Below are 22,178 nucleotides of genomic sequence, written 5' to 3'. Positions count from 1 at the left end.
GTGGAAGATAAATAAGGTAGACCTAGGGTAAGGGACATAACTCATGAAATCAGTGATATGTTTGTATCATTGTATCAATTTCACCAAAGCCTATCAAGCTTTTGCTTGAAACAGAGTAAAATGAACCCAAGTTAATTAGATGCTTACATAAGATTGATGTAAAATGCTGAATGCAAACGTTCCAATGATTAGTAAGAGTTGTGTCCCTTATCTTAGATCCACCTCCTTAGGTCCGCTATAAAAGCTGGTTTAACCTATCTTTATTTTGAAATCCCTGTGACATGTTAGGACCATTGCGACGGTTTCAAACTTTCTGTTTTGTTCCTGATATTGCCATTTGTTGACTTTCTTTCTGATCATTTCTTTTGACTACTACCTATATTTTATCATTTTAGTAATGCTGTTATTACATTTTATATGTAAAATTTTATAGCGTTTTGTTTTCTCAAAATGTGTACAGCTTTTTTTTCATTTAAAAATGATATTGTTTTTCAAGAACGGTTTCAAGACTTAAATAATATGTTGAGCAATTTTTTTGGTAGAAAGTCAATAGACCTATACCAGACAATGCAAGTTTGTATATTAATATTTTATTGTGCCGTTATTATGTGACACACCAAGGGGTATACTAACTTTGTATTCCATGTACAGCGATTATTAAAAACTCGAACGCGTGCTTGATTTTATAAGTGACACAAACAAATATGTAATAAATGTAAAAGATATATTTTTGCTTTTTTGTAAATGCAGTGTGTTGTGCAATTGTCAAACGTAATTGATGATGTTTTTGTTTCAACAGAAAAGGCCGATCTTCTTTTGTCTTAAAATAGATCTCCTAAAGACTGATAAACAGATTTTGTGTCATGGTTTATGACAAAATTCATCTGAATATTTCATTTATTTTCACAGACAACGTGTATGATTTTGATACAGTATTTTTGTATTAATTTTACACGTGTAAAACAATCACGTGAGCATTCCGTTATTTGTAATATTTTTTCGACTTAATTTTACTTGATTCTAAACAAGATCTTCGTCCTTATGTCACTTCTAACAATTAAATCCTGTTGAAGTGATTGATTTTTTTTATTTTACTTTCTCTTTAAGCTACAAACATTTTCACATTTTGCGTCCGTCGTCGTCGTTGTTGTCTATCGCCGTTAACAATTTTTAGCACTCTTATTCGCTGACACTACTTGACCAATTGGAACCAAACTAAATATAAATGTTGCTTCGGATATCCTGCACATAACTGATGTGGGAATTTTTGATCCATCGAAAAACATGGCCGCCATTAGTACAAATAAAACATAGGGGGTCACACAGTAGTTTTTCGCATATATCTCCAAATCAAATAGGTTTAGCGAAATTCTGACATAGGGTAAAACTGTTCAGTATAATTATATCTTCCCGTGTTCATGTTTTCGTTTTAATCTATTAAGCCATGGTATTTTCCTTTTGACATTTTTTAGTTATTTTTAATGTTATTTCTTTCAAAAATCTTCTCCTGTGACACACTTTGACCAATCGGAACCAAACTTGACATGACTGTTGCTTGGGATATTTTACATAGAACTCATCTGGGGATTTTAGATCCGTCGAAAACAAATGGCTACCATTACTAAAAATGAAACATAGGGGTCACTCAATTGTTTTTCACACATTTCACCAAAACCATTAGGTTCAGCCAAATTATTTCAGTAGCTGAAATGATCCTTATTATTAGAAATACAAAAGTCGTCAGGGGTAAAAGTTGTCAGACGACTCCTTGGAAGAGTTATTGCCTTGGAAAGGAAAAACGACGAGTTTTTTTTAATAGTTTTCAGCCAATATCTTGAAAACTATGATAGATGGACAAAATCGACTGACTGCTGAAATGATCCTTATGATAAGTCCTACCAAAGTCTTCTAGAGTCAAAATTGTTGGACAACCTCTTGTTAAATTTATTGCCTTTGTAAGGCAAAACTCAACAAGGTAAGTGATTCAGGCTCCCCGTAGCCTCTTGTTTCATTCAATGTTGTTTGAAAGAGTAAGCAAGGGAAGCATATTTCAGCGAAAAAAAACCAAACGCAATCAAGTGATAAAGAACAGAACAGACCCGGACAATGAAAATCTGGAAGCATGGCCAAGGTGCACTGGTAGGTGAAGCATCCCCTTGCTTTTCCAGATACACTTGTCGAGTTGCTCATAAATGGTGAAGTCCGGTGTACACGAAAATACAAAAGAAAAACGATGACACGTTAAACACTTGGTTATCATGGTGTAAATAAAACAATTTGTTGTATGATTATATGCTATATTATAAATGCTACAGATGATGATAGAATCCAATTTTTACATGGCTCTAATTTTGTTTTTGTTATTTTCGACCTATGACAAATTAATAAATTGCCTGTCATTTGGATCCAGGCAGCATAATAGAAGGACAGCTATAAAAAAGTTTGGGGATAAATATAAATAAATAAATCTGCAAAAAAGGAACATTACTCTACGTATATCTACCTATCAACGTACGACTACTTTTTGCAACCTAGCGTATTCAAGCATGACGCAAATGGATCGCTTGTTTTGTGCAATCATAATAAATTAAAATGCATGGAATGAAATTCTCACATCTATATTTCTAATCTAAAATATTGTATTTAATGTACATTTTGTATGATCGTGTTATTGTTATCATATTACTTCTAAATACTTACTATATAATAAAAATGCACATCGTTCAAACGAAATTGAAATAGAGAAACGCTCGTTATTTTGAATGGAGATAAAACCAATCTTCAGATAAATGTCTTAATTACTGGGGCCTTTATTTCGAGGGTTGTGACTTCAAATCATACTATTGTAATTAATTATATGTATATATATAACATATTATAATAGCAGTAGTACACGCATTAAAAAAAATACCAAGGTTTTACCAGAATCATAGGGACGTCCTCTCTTGTGAATCTTTTTGTTTATGTAGTTAGATAGCAGTCCATGTAAGATTCATGCAAAATGAGTAAATCATGCATTAAAAAGGTAAAATGTATCTTACTTGTTTAGTCCTTAATAATATTCTACAGTGAAACGAGCTTTAAATGACCTAAGCTCTAAAATAACGTCTAACTCTAAACTCACTCTAGAGGCTGCAGCCAGCCTTCTTAGAAAACGCAAAGTCGATTTGGGGCAACGTTATCCGATTATCAAACGACGTATGATTTGAGTATTGTTCGAGAATTTCGAAAGGCCCGTCTGCAGTAAGAGAATAAAAGAACGACTGCCGCTGTGGGTCTGCATGCAATTGACTACGGTTATGGGAAGTATAATTTACCTGGCTATAAAGGAAAAACATATGGGGAATTTTTTTACTGCCAAACGTGCCCCTACATAATGAATGATTTGTTTGTAGACCAAATTGAACAGATTGCAAAGATAAAACACATGCAGCGTCGCCCTTTGCACATTTCTTAGCTTGACTGTTACTTATTTCTTTTATTTGTCTACATGTCAATGTTAGTATTTCCCTTATTGAGAGCTAAACGCGTTGAGACTGAGTCTGAATTTCCGTTTTTTGAATAGTGTTTTTCTTTCACAAAAACAAGCAAATTGATCCAAAATGTTGAACATCGACGTAGCATTGTTGATAATTCCAACCATGCCTTTCACATTTTCACTCACCTTTAGATCAGTATGTTAAACTTCCATATACTTGATCTTGGTACTTGAAGTGGTCCTGTTTAGTCGCTTTATCTTCAGTGTCAGATATATTTATACGTCTGGACAAGAGGATATTAGGAAAACTATACATTATATAAAAGACTGAAAAGGTAATTTGGCATAGTTTACAAAAGGATGATTTGGTACAAATATTATAAAACAAAAATAATTATTTTAGTGGGCATAACTTAGTATTTTCGATTTAAACTACTTTTACTTTATTTTTGATTGATATGCTTAGTAGATATACAAGAAGACACATATAGTCATTCAATCAAGAACTGTAACCGTGGTAGCTGTTTCCAAGCATGTACGAGAACGTATTGAAACGTAATCCGACCTGTTGTTAAAGCGATAAAATCTGCACATTAAACTGTTTTGTGAGAGAAGGCTTATAGTGTTAGTAAAGTCAATGAAATGAAGAAATAAAATTACTGCACTATGTCACTGTAAATTTGTATTCAAAATACCATTTTTGTCGCTATTTCACTCTCATAGAAGAATAACAAAATATTTTGGAAGCCTTAGATTTCATACATACACTGCTTAATATCATCTTCTCTCACTCATTATTTGTCACATAAGTAAAGACAAATGCATTAAGACGTTCATTTATCCTGTTGGGGTTGTCTATCTAAGTAAAGACAAAATACTCAAAATGGAATGGAACCCACAAAACATGACAAAAGTTTGACCAAACAAAGCAAATATTTTGAGATGAGTCTTTTATTTCATGGAATGGTTTAGCCTAATTTTCATAGTTAACTACGTACCTCTTGACGTAACGCATTTCTTATTACAAGAGCATTCAACTTCACAACATTAAACTTATTTTTTATAAGGAAACAAAAAAAAAAAAAAAAAAAAAAAGAAAAAAAAACAGAATAATAATAAGATAAAAACAAGTGAAATCTAGGTAACAGTGGTAACAGTAATTCACAAATGAGGGATTAATGACATTAAAATTTGCTCAATAACACACAAATTGTTAAATCTGACAAATGAAAAAAAAGCAAAACAATTCCAATATATGAAAAAAAAATAACATTCCCTTCCACGAATTAAAATAACTGGTAGCTATGTAATAGCTTAAGCATTATTAGCAAACATTGCTTGTCATGCTCGGTATAATTGGATCTCAGTAAAACGTCAAATGATGTCACTTGAAATCGACAGAACACTTGCGAAAAAACAAGAAGCAAAATCAGTGATATTAACGAGGGAAAATGTCCGGAAAACCCAAATGGGAAAACAAACAAACACAATCGTATTGTTTAGTTAAAATCTTTACAATCTTGTTAACTTCATCTTATCACTTTGGAGAGCCTTATAGTTTGTTAAAGGCTTAAGGGGAAATAAAGAGGAAAAATACAAAACATTTGATTACGACAGAGACAAACATAAAATGAGAAAGTCATTCAATAAACATGCTAATGCACTATTCTTGAGGTCGAACTGTTTCAGTTCTAAAAAGTGTCTGCTCAAGATTGTATATTATCTTGTTTTAACAGCGTATGCTTCAATGACATATATTGACATTCCTCTGATCTAGAAATCATAAAATGCTTTGCAATTTCGAGCAAAAAATAGCTACCGGATGTTGAATAAAAAATGATAAAAATCAATAATTTACTTGGGGAACATATTGCTAATATAAAATATTTTCCATCTCCCAATTAAAAGAACCCAACTTTTTGAAACTACCAGGTGTTTGTTTGTTTTTTTTTATAAAAATTTATCACAACTGTCGGTTGAACAAACAATGACCCTTGAACTTTAAATTTCCAAAGACAACAACCAAAACCTATTTGGTAGATCTTTATGACATGTTGCTTTCATCTGTATAAACGTTTTCGTCCTGTCGAATGTATTAAGGTTATTTTCAATTCATTTTAGAGATGCAATAGACATCGATCAATTAGTGTCGACAAATATGGACGTGGCTTATTTATAGATAATCAGATCAACGTCTCATCAACTCTTGATACTTTATTGTATAAAGGCCAATACAGAATTGAAATAAGCGCCTTTCAATGACATTTATATAAACTTTATGTTATGTCTTATTTGAAAACCTAATTAGGAATGGCAAGTTTTCAACTTTTATTACATTCATTTATACTTGATATCTTAGTTTTTTTTTGTATTTTTATTGTGTTCTGAATTTTTGTTTATATATTTTTGCATATTGGAGGGTTTGCAAAATGTAATTAAATTCGCATGTTTAAATGATCATATAAAAGGATGAAAATAATATAGCAAACACTGAATTGATATACCACTAGTCAAACTGCAATCGTTCTATTTTAGCAACCAAAACGTATTGAAAGTATACTCGGTCATTGACAGTATATAACACTTTGGATCCGCTTACTTTCCCACCTTTGCATGAACAACCCGTTAGTCGTTGCGTCATTATCGGAGACACAGATATGAGGAGGACTTGTAACTAACACATCGAACAGAAATCAGCAACTAAAACGCACTGAAAATATACGAATTAATGATTGAGGTCATTGACAGTATATAACACTTTGGATCCGCTTACTTTCCCACCTCTGCGTGAAAAAACCCGTTAGTCCTTGCGTCACTATCGGGGACACAGATGGGGAGCACTTGTTACTAACACATCGAATAGAAATCAAACGATTAGAAAAATCGCTAAGGCCTCGCGTTTTACCCTGATTCTAAGCCTGATTCGTATACCGTTTTTATTTTAAATCAATACACTGTTATTTTCTATGTAAACAATTTGATTTGTAGTGATTTTTTGCATAGTTATATAAATGATCTCTCTTTGAAACAGTGTGCTGTAGTGTTTCTGTAGTTAATATCTTTAAAGAGTACAATAATATTAGTCTAGAAAACCATTCAAGCAAATATCTACAATCATTAATGTGTGTTTTTCAAAGACTCCCTTTCAGCAACAACATGAATTTGCGAAGAATATTATTCACAAATGATTGATCTAACTTGTCTTCCCAAGTCAGAATGTTTTATAATTTTAACATTTATCCGAAAGGAAAAATGCCAATATCCGAATCATAAAAAAATCTGAAAAGAAATGTTCAAAATGAAGTAAAAAAAAAACAACACAATAATATGGACTAAGTTCTTATCATGTGCTCCATAATTTGTTATTTTCATATTGAAAAACACTCAATTATGTGTTTAGATTGTGTAAATTGGTCGTCATTGATCTTCTGTTTTATGTTACGGTCATACATTTGGTTCTGATGTCCCTGAATTGTCTCTTCGTTTTCAGTATATGTCCAGAAAATGTTTAGGGGGATAAACTACAGTGTTATATAACTAAATACCATGCTAATTGTATCCTCCTTTTTCCACCTGATAAATGGTAATGTGTATTTAAGTCGATACAAAATACTCATCTTTTAGTGTTTTTGAAAATTAAAAAAGAACAAAAATACAATATCTATATTTATTAGAACTTAATATGTTTTACAAAATAGTAAAAAAAAATATTGGATATATATATAACACTTTGTTAGAAAGTAACCATTAGAAACATGCACTCACAGTAGTAAAATATGACAGTTAAACGATTCTTCACAAATAAACTATTCTTTTGGCCCCTTATCAAACAGGTAAGAACATCTGATTTAAACGACATGCATTTTCACTACGAACCTTATCATCATACGTTTGCATAACAAAACAAAACAAAATTTGGTTGAAAAGCACAGAAAACTTTACACATGAGAATGATATATACACATTCAGTGGACAAACAAACAAACAATATTAAAACAAACACACTAAGTAAACCTACACTAGAAAAACAAGTGTTCTGAATTGGATATAATGACTGTATCATAATGATTCGTTTTAAGACGGCTGTCTTATTAATGGTTTTCTTTATAATCTTGAAATTCATTTGCCATATCCTGAAAAATAAAGTGAAAATTTTATACAGGTGGTAAAGTATATGATTAGCTAAATTTTAAAGTAAAATACACGTACATAACGTTTTGAACACAAAACAAAACACCTATTAAAATAGCTACACGTAAAAAAACTATAAACATTTTACCAGTCAATTACAGTGTTGATAAAGCAATAAGCTTGTTGTTGAAAATGATACCATCAGTATATAGTGTATTACTAAAAACGAAATATCAAATTATAACATACCGCATGTTTTGTCTGTTGCACAAACAGCTTTAGGGTATAAATTGACAAGTTTACAATGGCAAGTGTTGCAGCCATCTTTTGCTGGAAATTGTGCTCCTATGTCATATTTCTTGGCATTGTAAACACATACTGCAATTTAAACATTAAAACATTGATTAAAATTAAAATTTTTATGCATTAACTTTTAAAAACTTGCAAGTAATAGGTTAGATGGCCTGATTTACGATTTTTCATAACTGCAATAACAATTATTTGACAAACAAATCAAAGTGACAAGGCAATGGAAAAGTGAGAATAAAATGGTAAACAGTGAAAACAAAAATATAAGTTACTAAAGATGAAAGAGAATACAACTTGTTTTATGATTAATTAAATAACTGATCAATTTTTGGCTTGATGGAACGTTTTTTTTTTCTTAAATGTTCTGTTTTTAATTGAATAACTTTTGTTATATTGTTGGCATTTGTTTGCGTTAGATTCTTGCTGTTATTAGCATTCACATCTTAATAATAAAAAAAGAAAATGTATGATTTATTTAAATGAACATTTAGGTCCCATACCGCATGATTTACTGGTACAGCTGACAACTGAAGAAGAACCGACTACTTTGTTACATTCACAAGTATTACATCCATCTTGTGCGGCAAATGTTTGGCCGATTTTGTACACATTACTTCCATACGTACAATCTGAAAATAAAGATATTTAATGTGTATAAAACAATTACATCTATACGTGGATGATATTAAATTACAACTAATCCTTATCTAAAACCTCCCAGCGGCACAAAAGTAATAATGATCAAACGTAAATGTAAAACAAAAACCGCAACTATTCAATATTCTCAACAACACATATTTGCCTCATTCGCATCATTGTCAGATAATCAGCTATGATTACGAAAAATAACCGGTCTACAGCAAGATCAAATCATGATAGTCAACGCAAAGCAGGAACTTATTTTTTGTTTCGAGCATCTGTTTTGTATTTCCTGTTTGTCATGAAACAAAGGACGTCAAGATAATAAAAGTACCTACCACATGTACTCAATGTGCATACAATAGTACCGTCATTTCTGCATTCGCATGTATTACAACCGTCACCAGCGGGGAATATTTCTCCGATTTTGTACACTACACCACCTTTAGAACATGCTAGAATAAAGAGGAAATCTGGTAAAACACAGATGATAGAGTGTACTCCCTCTGCTACTGAGCTTGGTAAAATAATAGTCAGTGCCTTATTTAAGTTATACAATATGCCAAGTGAAGGATTTACTGTCAATGTCAATTTCGTCAACAAGCTAAAGGTGTATGTATCAAATATTTTGTTTATCTGCTGTAAAATACTAATACATATATATTAATGTATATTTATATATACATGATGTCTCAAGAAAATATGAGAAGAACTTACAACATGGCTTATTTGTGCAGTCAATCAGACCACCGGCGTTACAGGTACATTTATTACATTCATCTCCAGCTGGAAATATATCTCCAATGTTGTATTTCATAGAACCTTTTGTACAACCTAAAACATTTCAAAGGAATAAACAAAAATAGTTTGCGATAATATCAGTGATTTCAACTGTGTGAATTTGTTTTGTATCATCAAAATAACTGTTTTAACAGTAAACAGAATAAGCTATAGTAATAGAATAGAGTAATGAATGCAGTCTAAAGTCATTGATAGTTGTAGTTAATTACTCCGTTTAAACATACCACAAAATTTAGATCCACACACAATTGTTCCATCTCCCATACATTCACATGTATTACAGCCGTCACCAGCAGGGAATATTTCTCCAATTTTGTACACTACACCACCTTTAGAACATGCTAGAATAAAGAGGAAAGCTGGTAAAACACAGATGATAGAGTATACCCCTCAGCTACTGAGCTTGGTAAAATAATAGTCAGTGCCTTATTTAAGTTATACAATATGCCAAGTGAAGGATTTACTGTCAATGTCAATTTCGTCAACAAGCTAAAGGTGTATGTATCAAATATTTTGTTTATCTGCTGTAAAATACTAATACATTTATATTAATGTATATTCATATATACATGATGTCTCAAGAAAATATGAGAAGAACTTACAACATGGCTTATTTGTGCAGTCAATCAGACCACCGGCGTTACAGGTACATTTATTACATTCATCACCAGCTGGAAATATATCTCCAATGTTGTATTTCATAGAACCTTTTGTACAACCTAAAACATTTCAAAGGAATAAAAAAAATAGTTTGCGATAATATCAGTGATTTCAACTGTGTGAATTTGTTTTGTATCATCAAAATAACTGTTTTTAACAGTAAACAGAATGAGCTATAGTAATAAAATCGAGTAATGAATGCAGTCTAAAGTCATTGATAGTTGTAGTTAATTACTCCGTTTAAACATACCACAAAATTTAGATCCACACACAATTGTTCCATCTCCCATACATTCACATGTATTACAGCCGTCACCAGCAGGGAATATTTCTCCACTTTTGTACACTACACCACCTTTAGAACATGCTAGAATAAAGAGGAAAGCTGGTAAAACACAGATGATAGAGTATACCCCCTCAGCTACTGAGCTTGGTAAAATAATAGTCAGTGCCTTATTTAAGTTATACAATATGCCAAGTGAAGGATTTACTGTCAATGTCAATTTCTTCAACAAGCTAAAGGTGTATGTATCAAATATTTTGTTTATCTGCTGTAAAATACTAATACATTTATATTAATGTATATTCATATATACATGATGTCTCAAGAAAATATGAGAAGAACTTACAACATGGCTTAGTTGTACAATCAATCAGACCACCAGCGTTACAGGTACATTTATTACATTCATCACCAGCTGGAAATATATCTCCAATGTTGTATTTCATAGAACCTTTTGTACAACCTAAAACATTTCAAAGGAATAAAAAAAATAGCTTGCGATAATATCAGTGATTTTAACTGTGTGAATTTGTTTTGTATCATCAAAATAACTGTTTTTAACAGTAAACAGAATGAGCTATAGTAATAAAATTGAGTAATGAATGCAGTCTAAAGTCATTGATAGTTGTAGTTAATTACTCCGTTTAAACATACCACAAAATTTAGATCCACACACAATTGTTCCATCTCCCATACATTCACATGTATTACAGCCGTCACCAGCAGGGAATATTTCTCCAATTTTGTATTCTACACCACCTTTAGAACATGCTAAAATAAATGAATAACATAAAAATCTGGTGCATTTAATGTACCGGTTACATTTATATTCATTTTAATATCAGAATTAATGAAATAAGTCATGCAAGTGATAAAATGCATAAGTAAAAAAGCTTATAGACCAAATACGTGATACTACACAATACTCTATTTTCTTCCTTCAACACCCGTCTTATTGTTTGATGATTGATAGCTTTGTCACACATTTAGCAACTTAAAACTACAACGGTTTGAAAAATATGTGTATGAAATGATTCATTGTTTCATAAGGATTGACATTCCTAGATAAGTGTATTTTGTCAATATCTTATATGGAACTGTATTGACACACTCTTCATTTAAGGTTTAACAAAAATTAAGATTATGAAAATAATGAAAATAGGAAACATTTTGCGTTCTTTGAAACATTGACTGGGTTATGAAAATTATAAAATATTTCAATTAAAATGATATAAACTTACAACATGGCTTATTTGTACATTCAATCAGACCACCTGCTGTACAGGTGCATTTGTTACATACATCACCAGCTGGAAATATTTCTCCAACGTTGTATTTCATAGAATCTTTAGTACAGCCTACAATAATATCACATTAATGAAAAGTCTGTAAGGATATAAATGAAATTCGTTAAATTATTTCCAAGAGGTAAACATATCTAGATATAATTGGTTAAGAGCCAAATGAAGTTGACGATGAAGTTGACTTTGTCCCGAAAAATGTCGCAAAAACCCTTGATTTGTTGTTTTTTCTCCAGAAGTGACAATTATTTTTAGCGTCTAGATCCGGTACGCTGAATTATTTAAAAACAGAGTGGATCACTGTTCACCTATCCCACATCTCCCCTTTCAGCTTCCTCCCATTTTCAATGCCTTAACAAACGAAAACAAAGAACAAAACGTAAAAGCGCAATGCTCGGTTATAGGGTTTGACTAATTCATATTAAATTGCATCTTTAAATTTCAAAATTGTTTTTAGTGTGGGACTTGTCTACCTCAGATGTCCAGTGTCAATTATCAAAACATTTATCGTGTCATCCACATATTTATTATCTTTCCCCACACATAGAGTATCAAAATTGTCAAACTTAAATCAAGTAATGAGAGCATTTTGAAATGATTAAAAACTGAATTTCTTTACTGAGTTCAAACGTACCACAAAATTTAGATCCACACACAATCGTTCCATCTACCATACATTCACATGTATTACAGCCGTCACCAGCAGGGAATATTTCTCCAATTTTGTATTCTACACCACCTTTAGAACATGCTGAAAAAAGAAAGTAATGAAATATGGTCCTGGTGGTTACATGTACATCTGTAATTATGTCTTTGACTGAACGTATGTAATATGTGAGGCGAATGATTAGGTTTTCAATGCATACTAAGTATACAGTTACTAGCTAAAGGCGTAATAATATAGAAAGTTTTATTTTGGTTTTTGCTTCTACCATCCCCTACTTAGTGTTTAACAAGTAGTTAAGTATGGTGAAATGAATAAAATTCTGAAAGGTGTGGGTATCATATAATGCATTGCTGTTAAATAAGGACGCCATACTCATCGGCAAAATATTTTGTCGGTATCTAATACAAACAATGTATCGCCATTAGTATCATTAAGTACGTTACTGCTTAATTGAATTGAAATTAAAACGACATTGGGATTTCGTTTGTGGAACCTGAATATGTTCCTTAATGTATTTTGGAACATGCTTTATTAAAACGATTGGACTAGATATTACAATTAAATATGAAATGAACTTACAACATGGCTTGTTTGTACAGTCAATCAGACCACCAGCTTTACAGGTACATTTATTACATCCATCACCAGCCGGAAATATTTCTCCAACGTTGTATTTCATAGAATCTTTAGTACAGCCTAAAACAATATCAAATGATTGCAAAATGACTATAACGAGAATGGATATGGTGAAAGATTGTATCTGTTAAAAAGTCCTATAAGTTTATTCAAAGAGTTAAAGGAAAGAAGAAACCAGTTTTGTATAGAAACAGTTGAAGGATTTTTTTTATAAGAACCAGTAAGTATATTATAGATCTCTCTCAATTGATTTCCCTACCGTTTACATGGTTCATGTCCCTGAACGGACAAATGACATACTATTTAACAACTAATGTGTAATTTTTTTTTAAAGATCGAGACACAATTGACAAAAAAAATATTTCTTTATTCTTCCATCTACATTTAATTTCTTTTCTTCTCAACCAAAACCAAATAGAATCAAATTGTTGACGTTTGATTATATAATATTATACAACATTTTAAAATCATTTGAACTTTATTCAAACGTACCACAAAATTTAGAACCACATAAAATAGTTCCGTCAACCAAACATTCGCATTGGTTACAACCGTCGCCAGCAGGAAATATTTCTCCAATTTTATAGATCATAGATCCTTTGGAACAACCTGTGTTGTAAAACATGATTTTGACTAAAATCTTATTGATCTTACTAGAGATCTGTAGAATGTGATCATATATAAATAGGGAGAAACATCAAGTACATTTGAACTGAAGTATATGTCACAAAACGTCCATTTATATGACTTGAGAATGCATTTTATCCTTTAATAACATTTTCATTTTGGAATTATACGAATTATATGAATTGTATGGTTTTCTTTTGCAAATATTTGTGGATACACTCAGTGGAATATTCATATTAGAAATTTTATTACATATTTATGAAAGTTATATACGTATGGCAGTGTCAGTTAAAAAAGTCTTACAATTGAATGAAAAAGGAAACAAGTACTTAACATTAATATCGTTTTTATCAGTGAAAAAAAAAAACAAATTATGAACGTTGTCCAGTTATACGAATTACATCTGCTATAGACAAGTCAACTTAACATTATTAACTTACTACATGGCTTATTTGTGCAAATTATAATTCCGTCCGAATTACAGGTACATGTATTGCAACTGTCGGAAGCAGGGAACGTTTGCCCAATTGCGTATGTGTTTCCACCTTTTTTACAATCTGAAAATGAACCTTGATATATTAGACTCTCGTCCCAAAAAATGATGTAAAATGGAATTAATTGCTTTTATATTTATTGATACTTATGTAATAGCAGACTGCTCATACTAAATGTACACTAAATGTACACTAAATGTACATATTTTTTATGGACAATATAAGTTATGAAAATAAGTTACCCATTATCAGAGTGTACAAAAATATATTATGCACAACAATGTAAAAATACGGATTTACTGAATCAAATAAATTATCGAAATTAAAACTGTCTGATTTAAAAAAAAAAGAATGATCTATATGTTATTAATCGTAAAAGGAAAATTCAATTGGTCAACATTGCGTGTCTGTTAGTCTACTTTAAATCATTACTTACTGCATGCATTATTGTCACATATGATTTTATGTTTTTTACATGTACATTTGTTGCATTCATCTCCCTTAGAAAATACGTCGTTGATCCAGTAAGTTTTGCCATTATAATAGCAGTCTAAAATGAAAACGGATGTGTTTAATGACATCACGATTCATTGCAGAATGAATCAATCACAACAAAATCATTCTCAAAAAAAAAAAATAAAATAAATAAAATAAAATAAAATAAAATAAAAAAAAAATAAAATAAATAAAAAAAGAAAAAAGAATCAAATTACGACTGGATGCCTTTAATTGATTGAATAATTGATTGATCAATTGCATGTCATATATGGTATACATGTATTTCAAGCAGGACGAGGACGTGTGTTTAGTTGCACTTGCTTGACATGTTCATCCGGATTTTGAATGTAGTAGTTGGCAAAATCAACAGACCGCAGGTTTAAAATACTACCTAGTGAAACAAATAATGTTCTCTCCGAGTCTAGTAGCTGTCATTCGAAGCCATGCATAGCACATGGCGAGGAAGTAGTGACTATCAAAATCTTTGGTGGGACTCGACTGGAGATACACCCCATCCCCGACGCGAAAAATAAACCACAATACTACCTATGTGACCAAGATGGCTTTAACAAAGTATTGAGAATTGATTTATTGATTAAATTAATTGTTAAAATTGTAGTATCATAATTCTACGGAATTAAACAGAAAATAAAATTGTCACCGTTGTATCTAAATTGTCATTACGGCATATCGACATTTTGAAATAATTGATCTTACCTCCAGGCTTTACACAGGTTTTACTGCATGAACATCCAAGATCACAGCATTTGTAAGCTAAATAAAAAAATATAAAATTCAGAATTTCAGAATTTGTTTTAAAGAAGTTTTACAGAAATGCTTTTCATCACTTTTCATCCATATTTTGATAGAGATTAAAATAAAATAATTAATTTCAGATGTATTTAGGGGATATTAACCCATTCATTATTGATAAGTACATGGCCCCTTTTTTCTTGTTTGCAACAGATATATGAACCTTATCTAGAAAACGCCCAATCTTTACAAAAGGACAAGGCTAATACTTAAACTTGCGGACTGTAATAAATCCCTTATTGCATGAACTATCATACTTACTTGGATTTGTTTTGCAGTCAGCGTCTACTTTGCATTCTCCTGGTGTAGTACATGCACATTTAGGTAATATCCCTCCGGTTGTTATTGGACATATTCCTGGCCTAACTTCTACTCGATATGCATGGACCTATTGAAAGATGTCAGTTTTCGATATTTGCTAAAACATTTTGATTTCTTTTGATCTTTGTTATCAAGTAAAGTAAATATACAACAGTAAATTCTATATTTCGGAACCTCCTGGAACACAAATGTATGTTAAAATATTCTTTTAAAAAACGAAACACAAAATTAGTAAAAGTTAATTCATCTGCAAAAAAGCCCAAAGGAACAAATGTAACTAAATAACAAATCCGAATATTATGAACTTAAACACAACATTTGTTATTATACATTGATATCTAATAGACCAATAATGACAATAAAATTACTTTATTGAAAATCATTTAAATATCCAACATTAATATTTGAATTACTCTGAAATCAAACTGGGAAGGTAAAAAGTAGTTCAAAACAGTATGTGATAAGATACTTACGACAACCACACTGGCTGCTATATAGAGAACTGTTTTCAACATTTTTCACCGAGAGCTGTACTTCACTTCTAAATCTTACCTTTTCTGCGTTATGTAGAAGATTGACAACTGTATTTATAGTAGATATATTTCGTACGAGATAAATGCAAATTAATTACGTTGTTATAAAAACAAGCAGATTGTAATAATCAATCATATTGTTACAGAGAAGTTATACTGACTATAACTTTCTTTCCAAGAAACATATTTGATGTCATAGACTGTGACTTTAGAAAGAGGTTAACCTACAGCGTACACATCAAATATTGTATCGTACATGTTTTTTTTTGTTTTTTAAATTTAATTTGACTGGATTTATTTTAAAAACAAGGAAATATCAGTTCGTACTTTAAACCTTGTTTTTCCAGGTCAAAGGCAAACCTTAAATCAGTAATGCATTATTAAAGGAGTTTCCTGTAACGTCTTATAGAACTTATAATCTAGATTTGTCCCTTCTCGATTTCAAAAACAAGAATTTATTTAAAAATTACACAATCACGCACAATATGAATAGTACGCAAACAATGACTCTTGAAAAAAAATAAACAACAAAACTACACACACACACACACATTCTCTCCGTATCCCCCTTTTAAATGGACTGGAGACTTAATGTGGGGATAAGGAAACGATTTTATTAACAAAATTGCAATTGAAATGACGTAAAAACAAATGTGACATTATGTGTAAATAGGAAACAAATACGATTATTTCAAGAGGTGCTGATAAGGTTAATTTTGAAACCTATTAAATAGATTAAGGTTTCTCAATTGCAAAAATGTTTGGATATTCTAAATGATTGTGTCCTCATATTCATTAACTTAAGGATCGATTAATATTACTTTTGACAAAGTAATATGCAATTACCTTCACTTAAAAACGTATTCAAAAACATTTATGACGATACATCTTCACTAAAAAATCATTCCCAGTAAGAAATACTTAGTTGAACAATTTTTGCAGATAAAATAAGGCTATCATTAAGCTACAATCACAAATAATTAATTAGCTCTTAATGTCACTACGAGTACGATCAAAATACAGTGTATGCTGCTGTAAATTTGATCTTTTTTTTCGTAACTGAACATAAAAGTAATGGTTTAATGTGCATGTGCATAATCTAATTCAAGAAGTGTATTTTTGTACCCAAAACTAATTTAATATCTATTAAGGTTCTTTGAAGTGGATGTACTTTTATCCAGAGTAAATATAACTCTTCCTCTTAATAAGAATCGGAACCCTCAACAAACTTGGCGTTGGGGACTTACAGCAGAATTACAGAAGATAAACAAAACCTGGAGAGAGGCAAAAACAGCAGCCATGGACAGAAAAAAGATGGGAAAAAACACTGCAGTCACTCTATGTCACCTTGAGGACTAAATGGATTAAGTCAAGTCAAGTTAAAATAAGACATAGCCGAATAACACCTGGTCTATCAAACTGCTCATAAATTGCACAAGCAGAGAAAAACAACACTTTCTGCGAACACCCTTAACATGACTGTGAACTTTAATGTGACATGTAATTAATTGTTGAAATGTTCAAAGATGTTAAAAACGTTTGGTTTGTCATTAATTTCATTACTTTTGTGTGTTAAGCGTTCCTATTGTCACGTTAAGGAAGTGAATATTTAGTCAAAGTGTATCTTTTCAATGTTAAGCCAGTGGATAAGTGATTTTGATTTCATTGCATTCTTTATCAAAGTTCTTCATATATTATATTGACAAAACCTTGTTTTGAGCTCCAAAACCTTATTGTTTTTGAACAAAGGTAAAACTCACATTAACCATTTTGTGAAAGGCATGACTTTTTTGAATAAACTACATGTAAATAACGATGGTAAAAAAACATGACTGCGCCTAACTTTCCATTTGAAACAAATACAACGTTTTTCTTTTCATAATATGTGTAAACATTTAATGCTATATTGTATATGTGAATAGTATTTGATCTAGAGAAGTGGTATATTGTAGGTATATTACCTTATATGTTGGACAAGTACTGGGCAAAAATCTTGATCTCAACTTCTATTGAAACCATGTGGTAACTGGATGTTTAAACATATTTCACGTCCTGCAATATCAAGAGATAACAAAAGTATAGAACCCGCATTTTTCCGTAACGATCATTCTGATCTGTTAACGAAAGAATGCAATGCCTAGTTGGTCACCTTGTCGTAAAAATTGACAACAAACATGAAGGGAACGAAACGGACACTAGGGCATAAAATTATCAAATGTTAAATGGTTAGGTATACCATTTTCAGTATTACAAATTGACCTTATATTTTATTTATTTTCGACCAATATGTTTTTTGAACATGTATTCACATTTGTAATAAAGTACCGTTAACAAAATACAAATAAACATATCTTGCTATCTCAAGCCTTCAATGATGCTTTTAATGCAGATAAAAAACGAGTTTTATGGTCTGTCTAATGTATAAAGTAGAAATTGCCTTGGACAACGGTATAAAAGTTTAAATTGTTTAATTAAATAACACAATCTGTTTGTCATTAAATTAATTCATTCAAAACTAGAATAAGTGATTTAAAAAAACAAGAAGAAAAACAAACATACAAGAACATTAAGTTCCAGTTTTTTCATCTATCTTTTACGTATAAAACCACATTTAAATGCACAAGTATTGATGTAAACAGTTTACATCTAATGCATGTGTTACTTTTCAATATCAAAAAGGTCAGACATTTTGTGATAGCTATAATTGTTTACTGTATTAATTCCTAGATGTGAATACGGGTTCAAAAATAGTATGTTTATTTATTAATAAACAGCATACATTTACACCCAATATAGAAATAATTGTATTAGAATTGCGAATCAACCGACACAAGTATATTCATAATTTACATCATTACACATTTTAAATTTTAAAACACTAAGGCTTATTCCTCGAATTGTTTGACAAGTGTCACCAAATTGCATTATTTTTGCTAGATTATTACAAGATTATACTCGCTTGTAATATGGCGGATACCGCTGGTAGAGAAGGAAATGCTTACCCTAACTGGGCGCCTAACTGGGCGCCTAAAGTTAGTCCCGGTTTTTATGATTCATATATTGCTAGTGTTTTAGTTTCTTTTGTGCGACGCACTAATTCTCTTATCTTCAGTTTTTATTTTTTATTTTTTTATTTAGTTTATTACATTATGTATGTAGATCGTTCTCAGGATACTCCCTTAAAAATGATTACCGCATATTGAAATTGCAACATTTCATTGATTGCTTCCTTAGTATATTTTATAACTGCCAATGGTAAAGTGAGTCATAGTGTAAAAAACACAACAAACAAACGATGTTTTCAGTCTAATTATGCTATACTTTCACAAAACAACAATCTTTTTTCCATTCATATATGCACTTTTTACAAAATCATGCAACCATTTCCCACTACTAAAATCATCCAAATCAAGTCAAATTAAGACCAATAACCCTTGCAAAGAGCGAACTTCAATCTATATATTTTTTTATTATCTCAAAAGCGCAACAATCAAATAAAACACTAAGACTGGATATGTGTTAAGTAACTGTTTTCGAACAAGAATTAAAACTGAATGCGATGGGTTTTTGAAATGCATAAATTACCTTCTGTTTTAATTATTTATCCAAAACTGTCACTGCTACGTTAAATAAAATTAACAACTACAATAACAATGAAATGTTACAAAACAACGTGTTTTTGTTTGGTTTTATTTGAGGTGATTCTTTTACATTCAGTGAATAAACAAATGTGAATTTTGGTTCTAAATTCGATGAAGTTACCATTGCAGGTCAAACGAATAAATGATTGCAATATATTTATGAGTGTCTTAAAGATAATGATCAATAGTTCGAACTAATAGTTCATGCAATATCAATGTGCTTATAAGCTCTGCTAAAAGTTTTTTCTTTAATTTCATACACTGAAACATGACTTAATCAAGCCATTTTTAGATTTTAAAATGTTTTTTTTTAAGACAAGTGTCCTGTTTAGTAATGCTAAAATAAGGGGATTTTAAAAAGAAGGTTATCAGATTATTCACGATTCTGTTTTGACAGGTTCCCTTGAATTATGTTTAGTTCAGGTTATTAAACAAGCTTTTTTTTAGCGTTTTGCCTTCTTATAATACGCAGCTGTTTTCATCAAATGGTACTGTTCTATAAGAACGGTTATAAAATTGATCGCCAATATTCGTGTAGAACGTTTACTTGGTCGATAGCCGTGAAGCCAATGACAGAAACTTTTGTTTCGTACAGAAATATTTCGTTGTGTTGTAATTGTGTGACACATCAAGGGAATATCAACTTTGTATTCCACCTACAAATGTATGTCTATCATTAAAGATTTGAACGCGTGCTTAAATTTATAAATAATATAAACAAGGGTGTTATAAATGTAAAAGAAGTTTAAAAAAAGAATTTTCGACCTTCACACCCAATTTGTTTTTGAAGTGTCATTCGTGATTAATAATGCTTTTATTTGAAGAGAAAACATCCATCTTTTTGTCTCAAAATAGATCTCCTAAAGATTGTTAAAAACCCAGATATCATGATTAATGACAAAATTTGAATGAATATTTCACCAATTTTCATGGAAAATGTGCATGATGTGTTACACATGCTTATTTTGATACAAAATCTTTTTTTTGTTTCTACACGCATATAGTATTCACGTTAGCATTCTTTTATTTCTATTTCGACCTAACATTTATCGAAATAAAAAAAAATTTTCCTCTTGCCATTTTTTATTTTTTTCTTTTGTCGGAGTAAACATTAAAAATGTAGATAAATTTTACACCGCCAATAAATTTTGTGTGTATAAAAAAATCAAAGAGAGTAAAAGTAACTTTTTAAATTTGATCTTAACGTTATAAAACTTCTTCATATCTTAGAATAATACAAGTAGTACCCATTTCATTATCTTCTTGTTGTATTAAAGCATTGTCAGCTCATATTGTTTTTGTCGTAAAATCATATTTCAAATTTATTCTGTTTAGCAATCAGTGTTGTTTTAAAATAATTTCTTCTTTGATCATACCATATACGCAGTTATTCGTTTTCATGAGCAGTGTGCATTCAATTGTTGTTGCTGTTTAAGTTGTCTAATTAGGATAATCATTAATCAGCTATGAGCTATGTCATGTAGTATATGCATGTGTTATAATATGGGAAATTTTTGACAAATTTGTAAAAAAGCCATGGACATAACGTGCCTGGTTCATTCAAGTAGTTGATGGAATCCAAATGTACTTTTTGAAAAACATTTTTAAAGTTCTTGTTTTATTTTTTGTCTCTGTTAATTAATTGAAAATACAATGGGTAAAATATCCAAGGATTGTTTTAAAAACGGTACATATATGTAGAAAATTTGAAAAAAAAAATTAAAATTAAAAATAAAAAAAAAATAAAAAAAGTTGCTTGTCATACTCCTTTTAGGTGCATGATTTAAGCATATAAATGAATTGATAATCTGTAGATTGTTTCTGTTAGGTCTCCCCCTTTTTCAGAAATAACATATTCAAAACATAAAGGACGTTGGTAGAAATGACACATTCCTCCATTCTATTTTTAGTTTAAAGATAATATAAGATGTAACTATATTTGTGCAATATCTATTCATTTCGCCTACTCTGTAAAACTTTGTTACTTTGAAGTTGTTGTAATCTTTTATCTTTTATCACTTGTTACACTTTGAAAAAAACATAACATCATTTTTGCCTTAGGTGTTATGCATGCGCTATTTTAATCAGCTTTATTTAACTCATTATATATCAAACCATAATAAACAAGATAACGAAATTAAGAACAGTGTTCCAGAACCATTTAAGGCATCAAAAACTAAAATTAAAAAAAAAATGTTATTAACTTAAATTTTCTTTGGTCTTGCTTTACTGCTTATAGACGGTTAACAAAATAGCACAAGTGTTCCAGATCAAATAATACATCGCAAACTTAAGGAGGTAAACCTAGGTTAAGGGACATAACTCATGAAATCAGTGATATGTTTG

The 22,178-nt window shown here is 30.6% G+C and overlaps 1 protein-coding gene across 3 annotated transcripts; it reads right to left on the bottom strand.

Annotated features, from left to right (window-relative positions):
• Window positions 1–7,131: 7,131 nt before the first annotated feature.
• Window positions 7,132–16,226, bottom strand: LOC148607385 (uncharacterized). 3 transcript variants are annotated; one of them, XM_088545061.1, is made up of 19 exons: window positions 16,132–16,226; window positions 15,599–15,725; window positions 15,242–15,298; window positions 14,463–14,576; window positions 13,973–14,089; window positions 13,398–13,514; window positions 12,849–12,965; window positions 12,237–12,353; window positions 11,543–11,659; window positions 10,956–11,072; window positions 10,648–10,764; window positions 10,269–10,385; window positions 9,961–10,077; window positions 9,583–9,699; window positions 9,275–9,391; window positions 8,896–9,012; window positions 8,419–8,547; window positions 7,859–7,987; window positions 7,132–7,611 (listed from the first exon to the last, which is right to left on the bottom strand). In XM_088545061.1, the coding sequence occupies exons 1-19, from the start codon at window positions 16,171–16,173 to the stop codon at window positions 7,598–7,600; spliced, it is 2,016 nt and encodes a 671-aa protein (XP_088401187.1). In that variant the 5' UTR covers window positions 16,174–16,226; the 3' UTR covers window positions 7,132–7,597. The 3 variants fall into 3 exon arrangements, with proteins under 3 accessions (XP_088401187.1, XP_088401189.1, XP_088401188.1); XM_088545063.1 differs by lacking the exons at window positions 9,961–10,077; window positions 10,269–10,385 and having other exon boundaries at window positions 7,458–7,611; XM_088545062.1 differs by lacking the exons at window positions 10,956–11,072; window positions 11,543–11,659 and having other exon boundaries at window positions 7,458–7,611.
• Window positions 16,227–22,178: the final 5,952 nt, after the last annotated feature.

Source organism: Perna viridis, chromosome 9 (assembly GCF_037379345.1).
Source record: "Perna viridis isolate PV_CMFRI_1.1 ecotype Kerala chromosome 9, ASM3737934v1, whole genome shotgun sequence".
Lineage (NCBI taxonomy): Eukaryota > Metazoa > Mollusca > Bivalvia > Mytilida > Mytilidae > Perna > Perna viridis.
The sequence above is the reverse complement of the archived record's forward strand: the minus strand, read 5'-3'. Positions and strand labels throughout refer to the sequence as shown.

Excerpts from the sequence above, each read along its gene's own strand:
- LOC148607385 (XM_088545061.1), bottom strand. The coding sequence starts at position 16,173 with ATGTTGAAAACAGTTCTCTATATAGCAGCCAGTGTGGTTGTC. Across the intron at positions 13,515-13,972 it reads TTGCACAAATAAGCCATGTA|GTTGTTCCAAAGGATCTATG; the intron begins GTAAGTTAATAA and ends TTTACAACACAG. Across the intron at positions 10,078-10,268 it reads GTGTGGATCTAAATTTTGTG|GTTGTACAAAAGGTTCTATG; the intron begins GTATGTTTAAAC and ends GAAATGTTTTAG.